The sequence below is a fragment of the Salmo salar genome, chromosome 13, assembly GCF_965601325.2.
Source record: "Salmo salar chromosome 13, fSalSal1, whole genome shotgun sequence".
NCBI lineage: Eukaryota > Metazoa > Chordata > Actinopteri > Salmoniformes > Salmonidae > Salmo > Salmo salar.
Window position 1 is genome coordinate 9,369,255 of NC_138303.1, and position 19,682 is coordinate 9,388,936.

The 19,682-nt window shown below is 45.6% G+C and overlaps 2 protein-coding genes across 2 annotated transcripts in view; both read left to right on the forward strand.

The window, feature by feature from the left end:
- The window catches only part of cables2b (Cdk5 and Abl enzyme substrate 2b), a 79,285-nt gene that overhangs the window by 40,232 nt on the left and 19,371 nt on the right, over positions 1 to 19,682 (forward strand). The window contains exons 4-5 of the mRNA XM_045692864.2: positions 13,869 to 13,971; positions 15,419 to 15,584. Coding sequence (XP_045548820.2) covers positions 13,869 to 13,971; positions 15,419 to 15,584 — 269 coding nt within the window. The remainder of the gene's footprint in view (positions 1 to 13,868; positions 13,972 to 15,418; positions 15,585 to 19,682) is intronic.
- rps21 (ribosomal protein S21) overlaps positions 1 to 19,682 on the forward strand; it is a 92,896-nt gene that overhangs the window by 17,787 nt on the left and 55,427 nt on the right. The window lies entirely within an intron of this gene.

Consider the following 19,682-nt stretch of genomic DNA (forward strand, 5'->3'; position numbering starts at 1 on the left):
CCCTTATCACAGTCACCTATATTATTACCCTTATCACAGTCACCTATAATATTACCCCTTATCACAGTCACCTATTTTATTACCCTTATTACAGTCACCTATAATATTACCCTTATCACAGTCACCTATATTATTATCCTTATCACACTCACCTATTTTATTACCCTTATTACAGTCACCTATAATATTACCCTTATCACAGTCACCTATATTATTACCCGTATCACAGTCACCTATATTATTACCCCTTATCACAGTCACCTATAATATTACCCCTTATCACAGTCACCTATATTATTACCCTTATCACAGTCACCTATAATATTACCCCTTATTACCCCTTATCACAGTCACCTATTTTATTACCCTTATTACAGTCACCTATATTATTACCCTTATCACAGTCACCTATATTATTACCCTTGTCACAGTTACCTATATTATTACCCCTTATCACAGTCACCTATAATATTACCCCTTATTACCCTTATCACAGTCACCTATATTATTACCCTTGTCACAGTTACCTATATTATTACCCCTTATCACAGTCACCTATAATATTACCCCTTATTACCCTTATTACCCTTATCACAGTCACCTATATTATTACCCTTATACAGTCACCTATAATATTACCCTTAACACAGTCACCTCTATTATTACCCTTTATCACAGTCAACTATTACCCCTTATCACAGTCACCTATAATATTACCCTTATTACCCCTTATCACAGTCACCTATATTATTATCCTTATCACAGTCACCTATATTATTACCCTTATCACAGTCATCTATATTATTACACCTTATCACAGTCACCTATATTATTACACCTTATCACAGTCACCTATATTATTACACCTTATCACAGTCACCTTTTTTATTACCCTTATCACAGTCACCTATATTATTACCCTTATTACAGTCACCTATATTATTACCCTTATCACAGTCACCTATATTATTACCCTTATCACAGTCATCTATATTATTGCTTTTATCACAGTCACCTATATTATTACCCTTATCACAGTCACCTATATTATTACCCTTATCACAGTCATCTATATTATTGCTTTTATCACAGTCACCTATATTATTACCCTTATCACAGTCACCTATATTATTACCCTTGTCACAGTCACCTATATTATTGCCTTTATCACACTAAACAAAAATACATCCGCAACAGTTACTGAGTTACAGATCCCGCAGGTGAAGAAGCCGGATGCGGAGGTCCTGGGCTGCGGTTGTGAGGCCGGTTGGACATACTCCCAAATTTTCTGAAAGGAGGTTGGAGTTTATGGTAGAGAAATGAACGTTAATTTTTCTGGCAACAGCTCTGGTGGACATTCCAGCAGTCGGCGTGCAAATTGCACACTCCCTCAACTTGACACTGTGTTGTGTGACAAAACTACACATTTTAGAGTGGCCTTTTATTGTCCCCAGCACAAAGTGCACCTGTGTAATGATCACGCTGTTTAATCAGGTTCTTGATATGCCACACCTGTCAAGTGGATGAATTATCTTGGCAAAGGACAAATGCTGACTAATAAGGATGTAAACAAATTTCTTTGCGCCACATTTTAGAGAATTTTTATTTTTATTTTTGTGCATATGGAACATTTCTGGGATCTTGCTCCTGCTAAATTATGTAAATGTAATGGCCCCAACCAATTTCTATCTATGGTACTGCTGCAGAGGCCATGCTAAAAATGAACAGCTGTAATGCATCCTGTATGACTGTGTTAATGAGTCATGACTGCATCCAGAAACTGTTTTGTCATCTACCCTGCAGTCCCACGTTCTGTGTGTGTCACAGAAGAGCTAGAGGTCCTTCTTCCCTTTCAGTCTTCCTGTCAAGCAAATAACTGTCGGTCTCATAGTAATTGACCGTTAATTAACATAAACACATTTAGCATCTCCTGGCTTCCACAAGCCACTGGCGCAGATCTTTGGAACATCTACATTTTTAAAAAGTCTAATAAATCCATTTGAATATAGCCTACACCTTCACAATAAATCCATCATTTTATTTAGACAGGTCTAAAGAAACATGATATGAAGAAAATGTAGTCTATTTCAGAAGAACAGAATAGCATACTCTGAGTTGTCCTTATGTTAGGTATTGATCTGGCTATGCCATATGGCTGTGGGGCTACACTAATTCATTTAGCAGACAAGATTTGCTTAGAATTCCATGGCATTATTTTATAGTATGAAGAATACAATTGAACAAAGCTGAATAAAATATAAATATTTTCTCCAAACAATTTGAGGGAGTGCGCACATTCGGATATTCGGTATTGTGCACTTAACAAAGAAATAGGTCCTCCTATATGCTTAATTTAATGTAACTTTAGTTGTTCTACAAACGTTGGGCAATATGTGTTGATTTTTAATACATTGTAAGGCTGCATGATGAGACTCTAATGATGATTTGAAAAAAAGGTTGCTTGAAAGGCTTGAGCTCCGCTTAGTTTTTTGCGCAGGCTGTACACACTTCATCAGTCTCTCATTCACAATTTGACAAGCACTTGATAATGCCTTGAATTTCACTGCGGAATCTCCTTTGTGGCCGTAATGCACCCTAAAAAAAAATCCATGCCTTTTGCAGCCAGTGGCCATTGTGCCCTTCTCCCTGAGTGCTGCGCACTCTGAAGCACCTCTCACTCACATGGCTCTCCATCACGTGATCAGGTTTTTCTCACAGGCTACAAGTGAAGACTCATCCAATTCCGAGGTGCATACTGAAGATATTGGAACAACTCAACAAGATGAGTAGGCCTAATGAACATGAAAAGCACTAGCCTATGTCAATCTACTATCCCTATAGTACAAAAGTCAACCTATTCTATTCTGTGTGAGAAAAAAAAAATATTCCAAACATAGTCTGGGACAGTTGTGGGACGCGATAAATCCCAAATTAATACAACCACTAGCGTCAAAAAAGCTTTTATGCAATGTGGTTGACGCAACAATTCATAACGTTTAACTTAAAATGTTGGTAAACTATTAGGCTATTTCTTCACATTATAAGCAATGCGCAAATGGCAGTAGGCTATACGCATAAATGTTCCATTAACGGGAAAACACCATTATCTAAAGTGACCGCAAATGCGATTATGCAGGTAATGCTTTTATTATAAAGGTGCATTTGTATGGTGAAAATGATCTTCCCTAAACTGCTTATGTTGTCACGTGTGTCGTTTTGTAGAGAGGACCAAGGCGCAGCGGGTTGCGTGCTCATCATTATAGTTTATTAAGTAAATGTGAACACGGGAAAAACAATAAACAAAAGAATGACAGACGACAGTTTAACAGGCTATACTTACAACAGCAGTGCTAAAGACAACTACCCACAATTAACAACCCCAAACACATACCTATATATAGGACTCTCAATCAGAGGAAAATAGAAACACCTGCCTCCAATTGAGAGTCCACACCCAAACCTAAACATAGAAAAACTAAACTAGACAGAACGTAGAAAATACAACCTAGAACATACCCAACACCCAGAACTAACAAATCACACACCCTAAACACAACCAACCACCCTGAACCAACAGAAAACAAATACCCTCTGCCACATCCTGACCAAACTACAATACAAAATAATACCTAAACTGGTCAGGACGTGACATATGTACGCCAGTTAGTCTCTACACCCCTTGTGGATTAATGTGCTTAATTTTAAGAAGTTATTTGGCCACTTTAGTTGTGATACAAACCTTATCAAAACATATAGGTCTATGAGCTAGGCTACATGAGGTGTGCGACTATGAAAAGTTAGCAAAAAAAGGCATTGTTTCTTATGCTGGGCATCATTCACAAGTGAAAATATATAATTCACAAGTGATTGGCTAATATTGTCTCCCATCAGACTATTCTTGATTTAATCTTGTATTTACATGAACTAAATCATATTTGTGTGAAATGTGGTTTGATTTAAATTGGACCTTTATCATGTACCTCCCTGTGGTTAATTTTCATGCCAGCCAGGTAGGCTATACTCCTGTTTTAAAGATAAGCAATGTGCTTAATGTTAGGAAAGTTGAGAAATAAATATAGTAGGCGTAGCCTATAGAAAGCGGATGGGATCCTCCTCTTTTTAGTAGAGGCCATCACTCTGTTTTCTCACATAGTCGATAGAAATGTTGCGCAACATGAGCTCATGGGCACTCATGAAGTGTTTGATTAGATTTTTGATTAGATTTGCATTGATGTCAGAGTGATTAGAGGGACAATAGAGTGGTGAGTACCAGGCAGTTAGCAAGTTTGGTAGGTTACTAATGACCATCAGCAGCATCAGAGCTTGGAGAAGCCTAATGACCGTGATAAAACGGTCCCGTGGAATTTGACTGCCTTCATGACTAGTGACCGCCGGTGTGGTGAAATACGGTCACCGCAACAGCCCTATGTGTAACCCTTTCCCACGTTCTCTCACACAGAGGAGTTAGCTAGGCTCTTTCCCTAGACCCTCGTCCTTACCCTCTCTGTGAGGCACCCTTCTCCTCTCACCCCCTCCACATCCCTGTCCTCTTTAATTGCTGCATCCTGCTACACTGACTTTTCTATGATATAAATAACAACAGGCCGATCTGATCCCAGAGGCCAGTCCAGTCCAGAATGCTACGTGCACTGAGGTCCCAGTGTCACAGATACCCCCCAGGGGGGCAAAGGGCAGACATTTCACACAGGAGAAACACAGAGAGAAGGAAACAGTTTGAATTTGTTTTTTCCCCATGTTTCTCAGGCTTCATCTGATTAGTGTGCTAGAGAACGAACCCTGACCTTAGGGCCTTCACCTCTCACTGACATCATCACCCTCACACCCCACACACACGCGCACACACACACACACACACACACATACATACATCCACATCCCCCCCCCCCCCCCCACATCCCCCCCCACATACATACATCCCCCCCCACATACATACATACATACATACATACATACATACATACATCCACACACACACACAGAGAGACACACACGCACACATGCACAAACACACACACACACACACACACAAACTCCAGCACAAAGCTACAGGGAATTGAATGCATCTTGAATGCATCACATGGTGTTTAGGAGAGGAGAGAGGACATGGTATTTAGGAGAAGAGAGGAGAGAGGACATGGTGTTTAGGAGAGGAGAGAGGACATGGTGTTTAGGAGAGGAGAGAGGACATGGTGTTTAGGAGAGGAGAGAGGCCATGGTGTTTAGGAGAGGAGAGAGGACATGGTGTTTAGGAGAGGAGAGAGGACATGGTGTTTAGGAGAGGAGAGAGGACATGGTGTTTAGGAGAGGAGAGAGGACATGGTGTTTAGGAGAGGAGAGAGGACATGGTGTTTAGGAGAGGAGAGAGGACATGGTGTTTAGGAGAGGAGAGAGGACATGGTGTTTAGGAGAGGAGAGAGGACATGGTGTTTAGGAGAGGAGAGAGGACATGGTGTTTAGGAGAGGAGAGGAGAGAGGACATGGTGTTTAGGAGAAGAGAGGAGAGAGGACATGGTGTTTAGGAGAAGAGAGGAGAGAGGACATGGTGTTTAGGAGAGGAGAGAGGACATGGTGTTTAGGAGAGGAGAGAGGACATGGTGTTTAGGAGAGGAGAGAGGACATGGTGTTTAGGAGAGGAGAGAGGACATGGTGTTTAGGAGAGGAGAGAGGACATGGTGTTTGGAGGAGAGGAGAGAGGACATGGTGTTTAGGAGAGGAGAGGAGAGAGGACATGGTGTTTAGGAGAGGAGAGAGGACATGGTGTTTAGGAGAGGAGAGAGGACATGGTGTTTAGGAGAGGAGAGAGGACATGGTGTTTAGGAGAGGAGGAGGAGGACATGGTGTTTAGGAGAGGAGAGAGGACATGGTGTTTAGGAGAGGAGAGAGGACATGGTGTTTAGGAGAGGAGAGAGGACATGGTGTTTAGGAGAGGAGAGAGGACATGGTGTTTAGGAGAGGAGAGAGGACATGGTGTTTAGGAGAGAGAGGAGAGAGGACATGGTGTTTAGGAGAGGAGAGAGGACATGGTGTTTAGGAGAGGAGAGAGGACAGGGTGGTGTTTAGGAGAGGAGAGGAGAGAGGACATGGTGTTTAGGAGAGGAGAGGAGAGAGGACATGGTGTTTAGGAGAGGAGAGAGGACATGGTGTTTAGGAGAGGAGAGAGGACATGGTGTTTAGGAGAGGAGAGAGGACATGGTGTTTAGGAGAGGAGAGAGGACATGGTGTTTAGGAGAGGAGAGAGGACATGGTGTTTAGGAGAGGAGAGAGGACATGGTGTTTAGGAGAGGAGAGGACATGGTGTTTAGGAGAGGAGAGAGGACATGGTGTTTAGGAGAAGAGAGGACTGGTGTTTAGGAGAAGAGAGGACATGGTGTTTAGGAGAAGAGAGGAGAGAGGACATGGTGTTTAGGAGAGGAGAGAGGACATGGTGTTTAGGAGAAGAGAGGACATGGTGTTTAGGAGAAGAGAGGAGATGAGGACATGGTGTTTAGGAGAGGAGAGAGGACATGGTGTTTAGGAGAGGAGAGAGGACATGGTGTTTAGGAGAGGAGAGAGGACATGGTGTTTAGGAGAGGAGAGAGGACATGGTGTTTAGGAGAGGAGAGAGGACATGGTGTTTAGGAGAGGAGAGAGGACATGGTGTTTAGGAGAGGAGAGAGGACATGGTGTTTAGGAGAGGAGAGAGGACATGGTGTTTAGGAGAGGAGAGAGGACATGGTGTTTAGGAGAGGAGAGAGGACATGGTGTTTAGGAGAGGAGAGAGACTGGTGTTTAGGAGAGGAGAGAGACATGGTGTTTAGGAGAGGAGAGAGACATGTGTTTAGGAGAGGAGAGAGGACATGGTGTTTAGGAGAGGAGAGAGGACATGGTGTTTAGGAGAGGAGAGAGGACATGGTGTTTAGGAGAGGAGAGGAGAGAGGACATGGTGTTTAGGAGAGAGAGGAGAGAGGACATGGTGTTTAGGAGAGGAGAGAGGACATGGTGTTTAGGAGAGGAGAGAGGACATGGTGTTTAGGAGAGGAGAGAGGACATGGTGTTTAGGAGAGGAGAGAGGACATGGTGTTTAGGAGAGGAGAGAGGACATGGTGTTTAGGAGAGGAGAGAGGACATGGTGTTTAGGAGAGGAGAGGAGAGAGGACATGGTGTTTAGGAGAGGAGAGGAGAGAGGACATGGTGTTTAGGAGAGTGAGAGGAGAGAGGACATGGTGTTTAGGAGAGGAGAGAGGACATGGTGTTTAGGAGAGGAGAGAGGACATGGTGTTTAGGAGAGGAGAGAGGACATGGTGTTTAGGAGAGGAGAGAGGACATGGTGTTTAGGAGAGGAGAGAGGACATGGTGTTTAGGAGAAGAGAGGAGAGAGGACATGGTGTTTAGGAGAAGAGAGGAGAGAGGACATGGTGTTTAGGAGAGGAGAGAGGACATGGTGTTTAGGAGAGGAGAGAGGACATGGTGTTTAGGAGAGGAGAGAGGACATGGTGTTTAGGAGAGGAGAGAGGACATGGTGTTTAGGAGAGGAGAGAGGACATGGTGTTTAGGAGAGGAGAGAGGACATGGTGTTTAGGAGAGGAGAGAGGACATGGTGTTTAGGAGAGGAGAGAGGACATGGTGTTTAGGAGAGGAGAGAGGACATGGTGTTTAGGAGAGGAGAGGAGAGAGGACATGGTGTTTAGGAGAGGAGAGAGGACATGGTGTTTAGGAGAGGAGAGGAGAGAGGACATGGTGTTTAGGAGAGGAGAGGAGAGAGGACATGGTGTTTAGGAGAGGAGAGAGGACATGGTGTTTAGGAGAGGAGAGAGGACATGGTGTTTAGGAGAGGAGAGAGGACATGGTGTTTAGGAGAGGAGAGAGGACATGGTGTTTAGGAGAGGAGAGAGGACATGGTGTTTAGGAGAAGAGAGGAAGAGGACATGGTGTTTAGGAGAGGAGAGAGGACATGGTGTTTAGGAGAGTAGAGGAGAGAGGACATGGTGTTTAGGAGAGTAGAGGAGAGAGGACATGGTGTTTAGGAGAAGAGAGGAGAGAGGACATGGTGTTTAGGAGAGGAGAGGAGAGAGGACATGGTGTTTAGGAGAGGAATAAGACTCAACTCCCAGACAGTAATTAGGGGGCGAGGGAGGGAGGCAGACAGACTCAACTCCCAGACAGTAATTAGGGGGCGAGGGAGGTAAACAGACTCAACTCCCAGACAGTAATTAGGGGGCGAGGGAGACAGACAGACTCAACTCCCAGACAGTAATTAGGGGACGAGGGAGGCAGACATAGACTCAACTCCCAGACAGTAATTAGGGGGCGAGGGAGGCAGACATAGACTCAACTCCCAGACAGTAATTAGGGGGCGAGGGAGGCAGACAGACTCAACTCCCAGACAGTAATTAGGGGGCGAGGGAGGCAGACATAGACTCAACTCCCAGACAGTAATTAGGGGGCGAGGGAGGCAGACAGACTCAACTCCCAGACAGTAATTAGGGGGCGAGGGAGGCAGACAGACTCAACTCCCAGACAGTAATTAGGGGGCGAGGGAGGTGGACAGACTCAAATCCCAGACAGTAATTATTGGGCGAGGGAGGCAGACAGACTCAACTCCCAGACAGTAATTCGGGGACAAGGGAGGCTGACATAGACTCAACTCCCAGACAGTAATTAGGGGACGAGGGAGGCAGACAGACTCAACTCCCAGACAGTAATTAGGGGGCGAGGGAGGCAGACATAGACTCAACTCCCAGACAGTAATTAGGGGGCGAGGGAGGCAGACATAGACTCAACTCCCAGACAGTAATTAGGGGGCGAGGGAGGCAGACATAGACTCAACTCCCAGACAGTAATTAGGGGGCGAGGGAGGCAGACAGACTCAACTCCCAGACAGTAATTAGGGGGCGAGGGAGGCAGACAGACTCAACTCCCAGACAGTAATTAGGGGGCGAGGGAGGCAGACAGACTCAACTCCCAGACAGTAATTAGGGGGCGAGGGAGGCAGACAGACTCAACTCCCAGACAGTAATTAGGGGGCGAGGGAGGCAGACATAGACTCAACTCCCAGACAGTAATTAGGGGGCGAGGGAGGCGGACAGACTCAAATCCCAGACAGTAATTAGGGGGCGAGTGAGGCAGACAGACTCAACTCCCAGACAGTAATTCGGGGACAAGGGAGGCTGACATAGACTCAACTCCCAGACAGTAATTAGGGGGCGAGGGAGGCAGACAGACTCAACTCCCAGACAGTAATTAGGGGGCGAGGGAGTCAGACAGACTCAACTCCCAGACAGTAATTAGGGGGCGAGGGAGGCAGACATTGGACAAAGGGATCCATTTTGGATGCTGACTGGTCTAAAAGATCTCCACTTTTACACTTTAGTCATTTATCTTACAGTAGTGAGTGAAAACATCTTCTTATATGTTCATACTGGTACCCTTTGGGAATCTAACCCACAATCCTGGCGTTGCAAGTGCCATGCTCTACCTACTGAGCTACATGGAACAACTTCTAAGTTCTTCCCAGTCTACAGACATGGTTCATGCTGTCATATCTCCAAACTTAATTTAACAACTATACACTCCCTCCAGTGTCTAGAACTATCTCTCTGTCTCTCTCCTGTGTCTAGAACTATCTCTCTGTCTCTCTGCTGTCTAGAACTATCTCTCTGTCTCTCTGCAGTCTAGACCCATCTCTCTGTCTCTCTGCTGTGTCTAGAACTATCTCTCTGACTCTCTGCTGTCTAGAACTATCTATCTGTCTCTCTGCTGTGTCTGGAACTATCTCTCTGTCTCTCTCCTGTGTCTAGAACTATCTCTCTGACTCTCTGCTGTGTCTAGAACTATCTCTCTGACTCTCTGCTGTCTAGAACTATCTATCTGTCTCTCTGCTGTGTCTGGAACTATCTCTCTGTCTCTCTCCTGTGTCTAGAACTATCTCTCTGACTCTCTCCTGTGTCTAGAACTATCTATCTGTCTCTCTGCTGTGTCTGGAACTATCTCTCTGTCTCTCTGCTGTCTAGAACTATCTCTCTGTCTCTCTGCTGTGTCTAGAACTATCTCTCTGTCTCTCTGCTGTCTAGAACTATCTCTCTGACTCTCTGCTGTCTAGAAATATTTTTCTGATTCTCTCCTGTGTCTAGAAATATTTCTCTGACTCTCTCCTGTGTCTAGAACTAACTCTCTCTCTCTCTCTCTCTCTCCTGTATCTAGAACTATCTCTCTGTCTCTCTGCTGTGTCTAGAACTATCTCTCTGTCACTCTGCTGTCTAGAACTATCTCTCTGTCTCTCTGCTGTCTAGAACTATCTCTCTGTCACTCTGCTGTCTAGAACTATCTCTGTCTCTCTGCTGTCTAGAACTGTCTCTCTGCTGTCTAGAACTATCTCTCTGTCTCTCTGCTGTCTATAACTATCTCTCTGTCCCTCTCCTGTGTCTGGAACTATCTCTCTGTCTCTCTGACTCTCTGCTGTCTAGAACTTTCTCTCTGTCTCTCTACTGTCTAGAACTATCTCTCTGACTCTGCTGTCTAGAACTATCTCTCTGTCTCTCTCCTGTGTCTGGAACAATCCCTTTGTCTCTCTGCTGTCTAGAACTATCTCTCTGTCTCTCTCCTGTGTATGGAACTATCTCTCTGTCTCTACTGTCTAGAACTATCTCTCTGACTCTGCTGTCTAGAACTATCTCTCTGTCTTTCTCCTGTGTATGGAACTATCTCTCTGTCTCTGCTGTCTAGAACTATCTCTCAGACTCTCTCCTGTGTCTGGAACTATCTCTCTGACTCTGCTGTCTAGAACTATCTCTCTGTCTCTCTCCTGTGTCTGGAACTATCTCTCTGACTCTGCTGTCTAGAACTATCTCTCTGTCTCTCTGCTGTGTCTAGAACTATCTCTCTGTCTCTCTGCTGTGTCTAGAACTATCTCTCTGTCTCTCTGCTGTCTAGAACTATCTCTCTGTCTCTCTGCTGTCTAGAACTATCTCTCTGTCTCTCTCCTGTGTCTGGAACTATCTCTCTGCTCTGCTGTCTAGAACTATCTCTCTGTCTCTCTGCTGTGTCTAGAACTATCTCTCTGTCTCTCTGCTGTGTCTAGAACTATCTCTCTGTCTCTCTGCTGTCTAGAACTATCTCTCTGACTCTCTGCTGTCTAAAATGTTTCTCTGACTCTCTCCTGTGTCTAGAACTATCCCTCTGACTCTCTCCTGTGTCTAGAACTATCTCTCTGTCTCTCTCCTGTGTCTGGAACTATCTCTCTGTCTCTCTGACTCTCTGCTGTCTAGAACTGTCTCTCTGCTGTGTCTGGAACTTCTCTCTGTCTCTCTGCTGTCTAGAACTATCTCTCTGTCTCTCTGCTGTCTGGAACTAGCTCTCTGTCTCACTGCTGTCTAGAACTATCTCTCTGTCTCTCTCCTGTGTCTGGAACTATCTCTCTGTCTCTCTGCTGTGTCTTGAACTATCTCTCTGTATCTCTGCTGTGTCTAGAACTATCTCTCTGACTCTCTTTTGTCTAGAACTATCTCTCTGACTCTGCTGTCTAGAACTATCTCTCTGTCTCTCTCCTGTGTCTGGAACTATCTATCTGACTCTGCTGTCTAGAACTATCTCTCTGTCTCTCTCCTGTGTCTGGAACAATCTCTCTGTCTCTCTGCTGTCTAGAACTATCTCTCTGTCTCTCTGCTGTGTCTAGAACTATCTCTCTGTCTCTCTGCTGTCTAGAACTATCTCTCTGTCTCTCTCCTGTGTCTGGAACTATCTCTCTGTCTCTCTGCTGTGTCTTGAACTATCTCTCTGTCTCTCTGCTATCTAGAACTATCTCTCTGACTCTCTGCTGTCTAGAAATATTTCTCTGACTCTCTCCTGTGTCTAGAAATATTTCTCTGACTCTCTCCTGTGTCTAGAACTATCTCTCTGCTCTCTCTCCTGTGTCTAGAACTGTCTCTCTGTCTCTCTGCTGTGTCTGGAACTGTCTCTCTGTCTCTCTGCTGTGTCTAGAACTATCTCTCTGTCTCTCTGCTGTGTCTAGAACTATCTCTCTGTCTCTCTGCTGTCTAGAACTATCTCTCTGTCTCTCTGCTGTGTCTGGAACTATCTCTCTGTCTCTCTGCTGTCTAGAACTATCTCTCTGTCTCTCTGCTGTGTCTGGAACTATCTCTCTGTCTCTCTGCTGTCTAGAACTATCTCTCTGTCTCTCTGCTGTCTAGAACTATCTCTCTGTCTCTCTCCTGTGTCTGGAACTATCTCTCTGACTCTGCTGTCTAGAACTATCTCTCTGTCTCTCTGCTGTGTCTAGAACTATCTCTCTGTCTCTCTGCTGTGTCTGGAACTATCTCTCTGTCTCTCTGCTGTCTAGAACTATCTCTCTGACTCTCTGCTGTCTATAAATGTTTCTCTGACTCTCTCCTGTGTCTAGAACTATCCCTCTGACTCTCTCCTGTGTCTAGAACTATCTCTCTGTCTCTCTCCTGTGTCTGGAACTATCTCTCTGTCTCTCTGACTCTCTGCTGTCTAGAACTATCTCTCTGTCTCTCTGCTGTCTAGAACTATCTCTCTGTCTCTCTGCTGTCTAGAACTATCTCTCTGACTCTCTGCTGTGTCTAGAACTATCTCTCTGTCTCTCTGCTGTCTAGAACTGTCTCTCTGCTGTGTCTAGAACTATCTCTCTGTCTCTCTGCTGTTTCTAGAACTATCTCTCTGTCTCTCTGCTGTCTAGAAATATCTCTCTGTCTCTCTGCTGTGTCTGGAACTATCTCTCTGTCTCTCTGCTGTCTAGAACTATCTCTCTGACTCTCTGCTGTCTAGAAATATCTCTCTGACTCTCTGCTGTCTAGAAATATTTCTCTGACTCTCTCCTGTGTCTGGAAATATTTCTCTGACTCTCTCCTGTGTCTAGAACTATCTCACTGTCTCTCTCCTGTGTCTGGAACTATCTCTGTCTCTCTGACTCTCTGCTGTCTAGAACTGTCTCTCTGTCTCTCTGCTGTGTCTGGAACTGTCTCTCTGTCTCTCTGCTGTCTAGAACTATCTCTCTGACTCTCTGCTGTCTAGAACTATCTCTCTGACTCTCTCCTGTGTCTAGAACTATCTCTCTGTCTCTCTGCTGTCTAGAACTATCTCTCTGTCTCTCTGCTGTCTAGAACTATCTCTCTGTCTCTCTGCTGTGTCTAGAACTATCTCTCTGTCTCTCTGCTGTGTCTAGAACTATCTCTCTGTCTCTCTGCTGTCTAGAAATATCTCTCTGTCTCTCTGCTGTGTCTGGAACTATCTCTCTGTCTCTCTGCTGTCTAGAACTATCTCTCTGACTCTCTGCTGTCTAGAAATATTGCTCTGACTCTCTCCTGTGTCTAGAAATATTTCTCTGACTCTCTCCTGTGTCTAGAACTATCTCACTGTCTCTCTCCTGTGTCTGGAACTATCTCTGTCTCTCTGTCTCTCTGCTGTGTCTAGAACTGTCTCTCTGCTGTCTAGAACTATCTCTCTGTCTCTCTGCTGTCTAGAACTATCTCTCTGTCTCTCTGCTGTCTAGAACTATCTCTCTGTCTCTCTCCTGTGTCTAGAACTATATCTCTGTCTCACTGCTGTCTAGAACTATCTTTCTGTCTCTCTGTCTCACTGCTGTCTAGAACTGTCTCTCTGTCTCTCTGCTGTCTAGAACTATCTCTCTCTCTCTCTGCTGTCTAGAACTATCTCTCTGACTCTCTGCTGTCTAGAACTATCTCTCTGACTCTCTCCTGTGTCTGGAACTATCTCTCTGTCTCTCTTGTGGAGCTCTCATCTCCTATTACTTACTGTTAAATGGCATGGGGCTGATGAGGCTCTGAAGTTCTAAAATCATTATCCTCTCTCTCTCTCTCTCTCTCTCTCTCACTTCCTCTCTCTCTTTTCAGTGACCCCAAGTTGGACAGACGTAGACATTCATCCGGGAACATCTCTACCACTCTGGAGATGCTGCCAGGCCTGGAGGGGTTTGAATTGGAACCCTACGGCAAGGTACATTCTACATTTACATTAGTGATAGTGTTTGGGTCAATGTCCTAAACGTACTCCTGGTCTATCTCCATGTATCATAGTCCCAGGTACGATGTAACCCATTGGTTTTAGGTTCATTAGAACATCTTAGTACATATGATACGTAGCTAGAAATCCTATATTATATTCCGGGGGGGGGGGGGGGAGTGCCCCCAAAACAAGAGATGGCTTAGATTATATTCCAGGGGGGGGGGGGTGCCCCCAAAACGAGAGATGGTTTAGATTATATTCCATTCTTACTTTTGACCAGACCCTATAGTGGACTATGTAGGGAATAAGGTGCCATTTGGGAGGTAACCATAGCAACCCCCCTTTTACTCAGTGGTGTAAAGTACTTAAGTAAAAAATACTTTAAAGTACTTCTTAAGTCGTTTTTGGGGGGGTATCTGTACTTTACTATTTATATTTTTGACAACTTTTACTTCACTACATTCCTAAAGACAATAATGTACTTTTTACTCCATACATTTTACCTCATACCGAAAAGTACTCGTTACATTTTGAATGCTTAGCAGGACAGGAAAATGGTCTAATTCACAGTCAATCTTCCCTACTGCCTCTGATCTGGCAGACTCACTAAACACATCCTTCGTTTGTCAATTATGTATGAGAGTTGGAGTGCGGCCTTGGCGATCCGTAAATACATTTTAAAAAAAGAGAAAAAGTGTCCGTCTGGTTTGCTTAATATGAGGAAGTTAAAATGATTTATACTTGTACTTTTGATATTTAAGTAATTACCCTTTATTTAACTAGGCAAGTCAGTTAAGAACAAATTCTTATTTACAATGATGGCCTAGGAACAGTAGGTTAACTGCCTTGATCAGCAGCAGAACAACAGATTGTTTACCTTGTCAGCTCGGGGATTTGATCTTGCAACCTTTCGGTTACTAGTCCAACGCTCTAACCACTAGGCTACCCTGCCACCCCAGTATTAGTCAACAGGGTTAGGAACTATACAGCACCATGCTGTTTCACACTGTGCTGTGTTTTGCTTCCCTGTGCTGTTTTACTGTGCTACGCTAGGCTGTGCTGTTTAACTGTGCTATGCTAGGCTGTGCTGTTTTACTGTGCTACGCTTGGCTGTGCTGTTTTACTGTGCTACACTAGGCTGTGCTGTTTTACTGTGCTACGCTAGGCTGTGCTGTTTTACTGTGCTACGCTAGACTGTGCTGTTTACTATGCTACGCTAGACTGTGCTGTTTACTATGCTACGCTAGACTGTGCTGTTTACTATGCTACGATAGACTGCTGTTTTTCTGTGCTATGCTAGGCTGTGTATTGTTGTCCCTATCACTTGTTTTCTTCCTCCTCCCCTCATGGTGTTTTCCGTCCATCTCCTGTTTGATTGATTGATTGATTGATTTGATTGATTGATTTGATTGATTGATTGATTGACATCCCTCCCCAGACGGTGTCGTACGCCCAGTTCCTGTACCCGACAAACGCTCTGGTCCGCCAGAAGACTCCCTCGGTGGACATCACCCTGCAGGTGCCCCTCACCCAGGTGACCCGGAACAGCATCCCCAGAAACCTCACCCCATCTAGGCTTAACTCCAACGTGGGACTGGATTTAGGTATTTGACCCGGGTGCATCATAGGAATGGATGTTGGTTGCACCTTTAGCAATATGGTGAACATTCCTAGTTCATCAGAGGGCAGATTGGAGCTGTTATCATACTGTAGAATGACTGTACCTGCTTTCCACAGGGTTATGCCCTCTACTGCACAATGTACAATGCTACCATGCTGGTTCTACTGCACCATGCACCATGCTACCATGCTGGTTCTACTGCACCATGTACCATGCTACCATGCTGGTTCTACTGCACCATGTACCATTCTACCATGCTGGTTCTACTGTACCATGCTACCATGCTGGTTCTACTGCACCATGCTGGTTCTACTGCACCATGCTACCATGCTACCATGCTGGTTCTACTGCACCATGCTGGTTCTCCTGCACCATGCTACCATGCTGGTTCTACTGCACCATCCTACCATGCTGGTTCTACTGCACCATGCTACCATGCTGGTTCTACAGCTCCATGCTACCATGCTGGTTCTACTGCACCATGCTACCATGCTGGTCTACTGCACCATTCTACCATGCTGGTTCTACTGCACCATGCTGGTTCTACTGCACCATGCTACCATGCTGGTTCTACTGTACCATGCTACCATGCTGGTTCTACTGCACCATGCTACCATGCTGGTTCTACTGCACCATGCTACCATGCTGGTTCTACTGCACCATGCTACCATGCTACCATGCTGGTTCTACTGTACCATGCTACCATGCTGGTTCTACTGTACCATGCTACCATGCTGGTTCTACTGCACCATGCTACCATGCTGGTTCTACTGTACCATGCTACCATGCTGGTTCTACTGTACCATGCTACCATGCTGGTTCTACTGCACCCTGCTACCATGCTACCATGCAGGTTCTACTGCACCATGCTACCATGCTTGTTTTACTGCACCATGCTACCATGCTGGTTCTACTGTACCATGCTGGTTCTACTGCACCATGCTGGTTCTACTGCACCATGCTACCATGCTGGTTCTACTGCACCATTCTACCATGCTGGTTCTACTGCACCATGCTGGTTCTACTGTACCATTCTACCATGCTGGTTCTACTGCACCATGCTACCATGCTGGTTCTACTGTACCATGCTACCATGCTACCATGCTGGTTCTACTGAACCATGCTACCATGCTGGTTCTACTGCACCATGCTACCATGCTGGTTCTACTGTACCATGCTGGTTCTACTGTACCATGCTACCATTCTGGTGCTACTGCACCATGCTACCATGCTGGTTCTTCTGACCCAGGCCAGGGGTAGAATGTGATGGAGAAGAGAGAGAGAGCTGGAACGTCCTGCTTTTCTCCACCTCTGATGAAGCTTAGTGATTAACAGAGGGGTGTTGCTGCTGTGGTCTAGATAGTGAAATTGAATTTCAAATTGAAACAGCGAGAGAGTGACTGGCTACTCCTCTCTCTGTGCTGAGAGACAGACTGTCAGCACTCGGCAGTGATCAGCATGGCCTGAGAGAGGGAGAGAGGGAGCGTGTGAGAGGGGGGAGACTTCTCGTATGCGTACCACAGATGGTGATAATTACAACACTGCTAGCTGTGTTCTCCACCCCGCTCTTTCTTCCCTATATCCCTGGGTCTGATTTAGCAACACTTTGTTAACTAGCAACACACAGCTGTGTGTGTGTGTGTGTGTGTGTGTGTGCGTGTGTGTGTGCGTGCATGTGTGTTGCGCTAGCTGTTAGTTATTCTGTGTTGCCAGGGTGACGGGGACAGATCCCAGAGACAGTTATTCTGTGTTACCTGTCCCCGACCTGCTGTTCTCAACTCTCTAGAGACAGCAGGAGCGGTAGAGATACTCTCAAAGATCCGCTATGAAAAAGCCAACTGACACTTACTCTTGAGTTGCTGACTTGTTGCACCCTCGACAACTACTATGATTATTATTATTTGACAATGCTGGTCATTTATGAACATTTTAACATCTTGACCATGTTCTGTTATAATATCCACCCGGCACAGCCAGAAGAGGACTGTCCACCCCTCATAGCCTGGTTCCTCTCTAGGTTTCTTCCTAGGTTTTGGCTTTCAATGGAGTTTTTCCTAGCCACCGTGCTTCTACACCTGCATTGCTTGCTGTTTGGGGTTTTAGGCTGGGTTTCTGTACAGCACTTTGAGATATCAGCTGATGTACGAAGGGCTATATAAATACATTTGATTTGATTTGTTGCCAGAGTGACCGGGGACATATCCCAGAGACAGTTATTCTGTGTTGCCAGGGTGACCGGGGACATATCCCAGAGACAGTTATTCTGTGTTGCCCGGGTGACAGGGACATATCCCAGAGACAGTTATTCTGTGTTGCCAGGGTGACCGGGACATATCCCAGAGACAGTTATTCTGTGTTGCCAGGGTGACCGGGGACATATCCCAGAGACAGTTATTCTGTGTTGCCAGGGTGACAGGAACATATCCCAGAGACAGTTATTCTGTGTTGCCAGGGTGACCGGGGACATATCCCAGAGACAGTTATTCTGTGTTGCCAGGGTGACAGGGACATATCCCAGAGACAGTTATTCTGTGTTGCCAGGGTGACCGGGGACATATCCCAGAGACAGTTATTCTGTGTTGCCCGGGTGACAGGGACATATCCCAGAGACAGTTATTCTGTGTTGCCAAGGTGATCGGGGACAGATCCCAGAGACAGCTGATGGTGAATACAAGATGCCTCCTAAATGGTACCCTATTCCCTTTGTAATGCACTACTTTTGACCAGAGCGCATAGGGAATGGGGTGCCATTTGGGACTCAGCCCCCGGTGTGTCGACAACACTGATATCCAGGTGAATTGTGAGTGAACAGTAATGTTACACACAGCGTGGATGTATACAGACCTGGTAGCTGGTGTAACTGACTGTCAGATGGTCGATGTTCTCCTGGCTGTCTCTCTGTCTGAGGAGGACTTTATGAATGATGTTCGTTGTTCTCCTGGTTGTCTCTCTGTCTGAGGAGGACTTTATGATTGATGTTCGTTGTTCTCCTGGCTGTCTCTCTGTCTGAGGATGACTTTATGATGGTCGTTGTTCTCCTGGCTGTCTCTCTGTCTGAGGAGGACTTTATGATGGTCGTTGTTCTCCTGGCTGTCTCTCTGTCTGAGGATGACTTTATGATGGTCGTTGTTCTCCTGGCTGTCTCTCTGTCTGAGGAGGACTTTATGATGGTCGTTGTTCTCCTGGCTGTCTCTCTGTCTGAGGAGGACTTTATGATGGTCGTTGTTCTCCTGGCTGTCTCTCTGTCTGAGGAGGACTTTATGATGGTCGTTGTTCTCCTGGCTGTCTCTCTGTCTGAGGATGACTTTATGATGGTCGTTGTTCTCCTGGCTGTCTCTCTGTCTGAGGAGGACTTTATGATGGTCGTTGTTCTCCTGGCTGTCTCTCTGTCTGAGGATGACTTTATGATGGTCGTTGTTCTCCTGGCTGTCTCTCTGTCTGAGGAGGACTTTATGATGGTCGTTGTTCTCCTGGCTGTCTCTCTGTCTGAGGAGGACTTTATGATGGTCGTTGTTCTCCTGGTTGTCTCTCTGTCTGAGGATGACTTTATGATGGTCGTTGTTCTCCTGGCTGTCTCTCTGTCTGAGGAGGACTTTATGATGGTCGTTGTTCTCCTGGCTGTCTCTCTGTCTGAGGAGGACTTTATGATGGTCGTTGTTCTCCTGGCTGTCTCTCTGTCTGAGGATGACTTTATGATGGTCGTTGTTCTCCTGGCTGTCTCTCTGTCTGAGGATGACTTTATGATGGTCGTTGTTCTCCTGGCTGTCTCTCTGTCTGATGAGGACTTTATGATGGTCGTTGTTCTCCTGGCTGTCTCTCTGTCTGAGGAGGACTTTATGATGGTCGTTGTTCTCCTGGCTGTCTCTCTGTCTGAGGATGACTTTATGATGGTCGTTGTTCTCCTGGCTGTCTCTCTGTCTGAGGAGGACTTTATGATGGTCGTTGTTCTCCTGGCTGTCTCTCTGTCTGAGGATGACTTATGATGGTTGTTGTTCTCCTGGCTGTCTCTCTGTCTGAGGATGACTTTATGATGGTCGTTGTTCTCCTGGCTGTCTCTCTGTCTGAGGAGGACTTTATGATG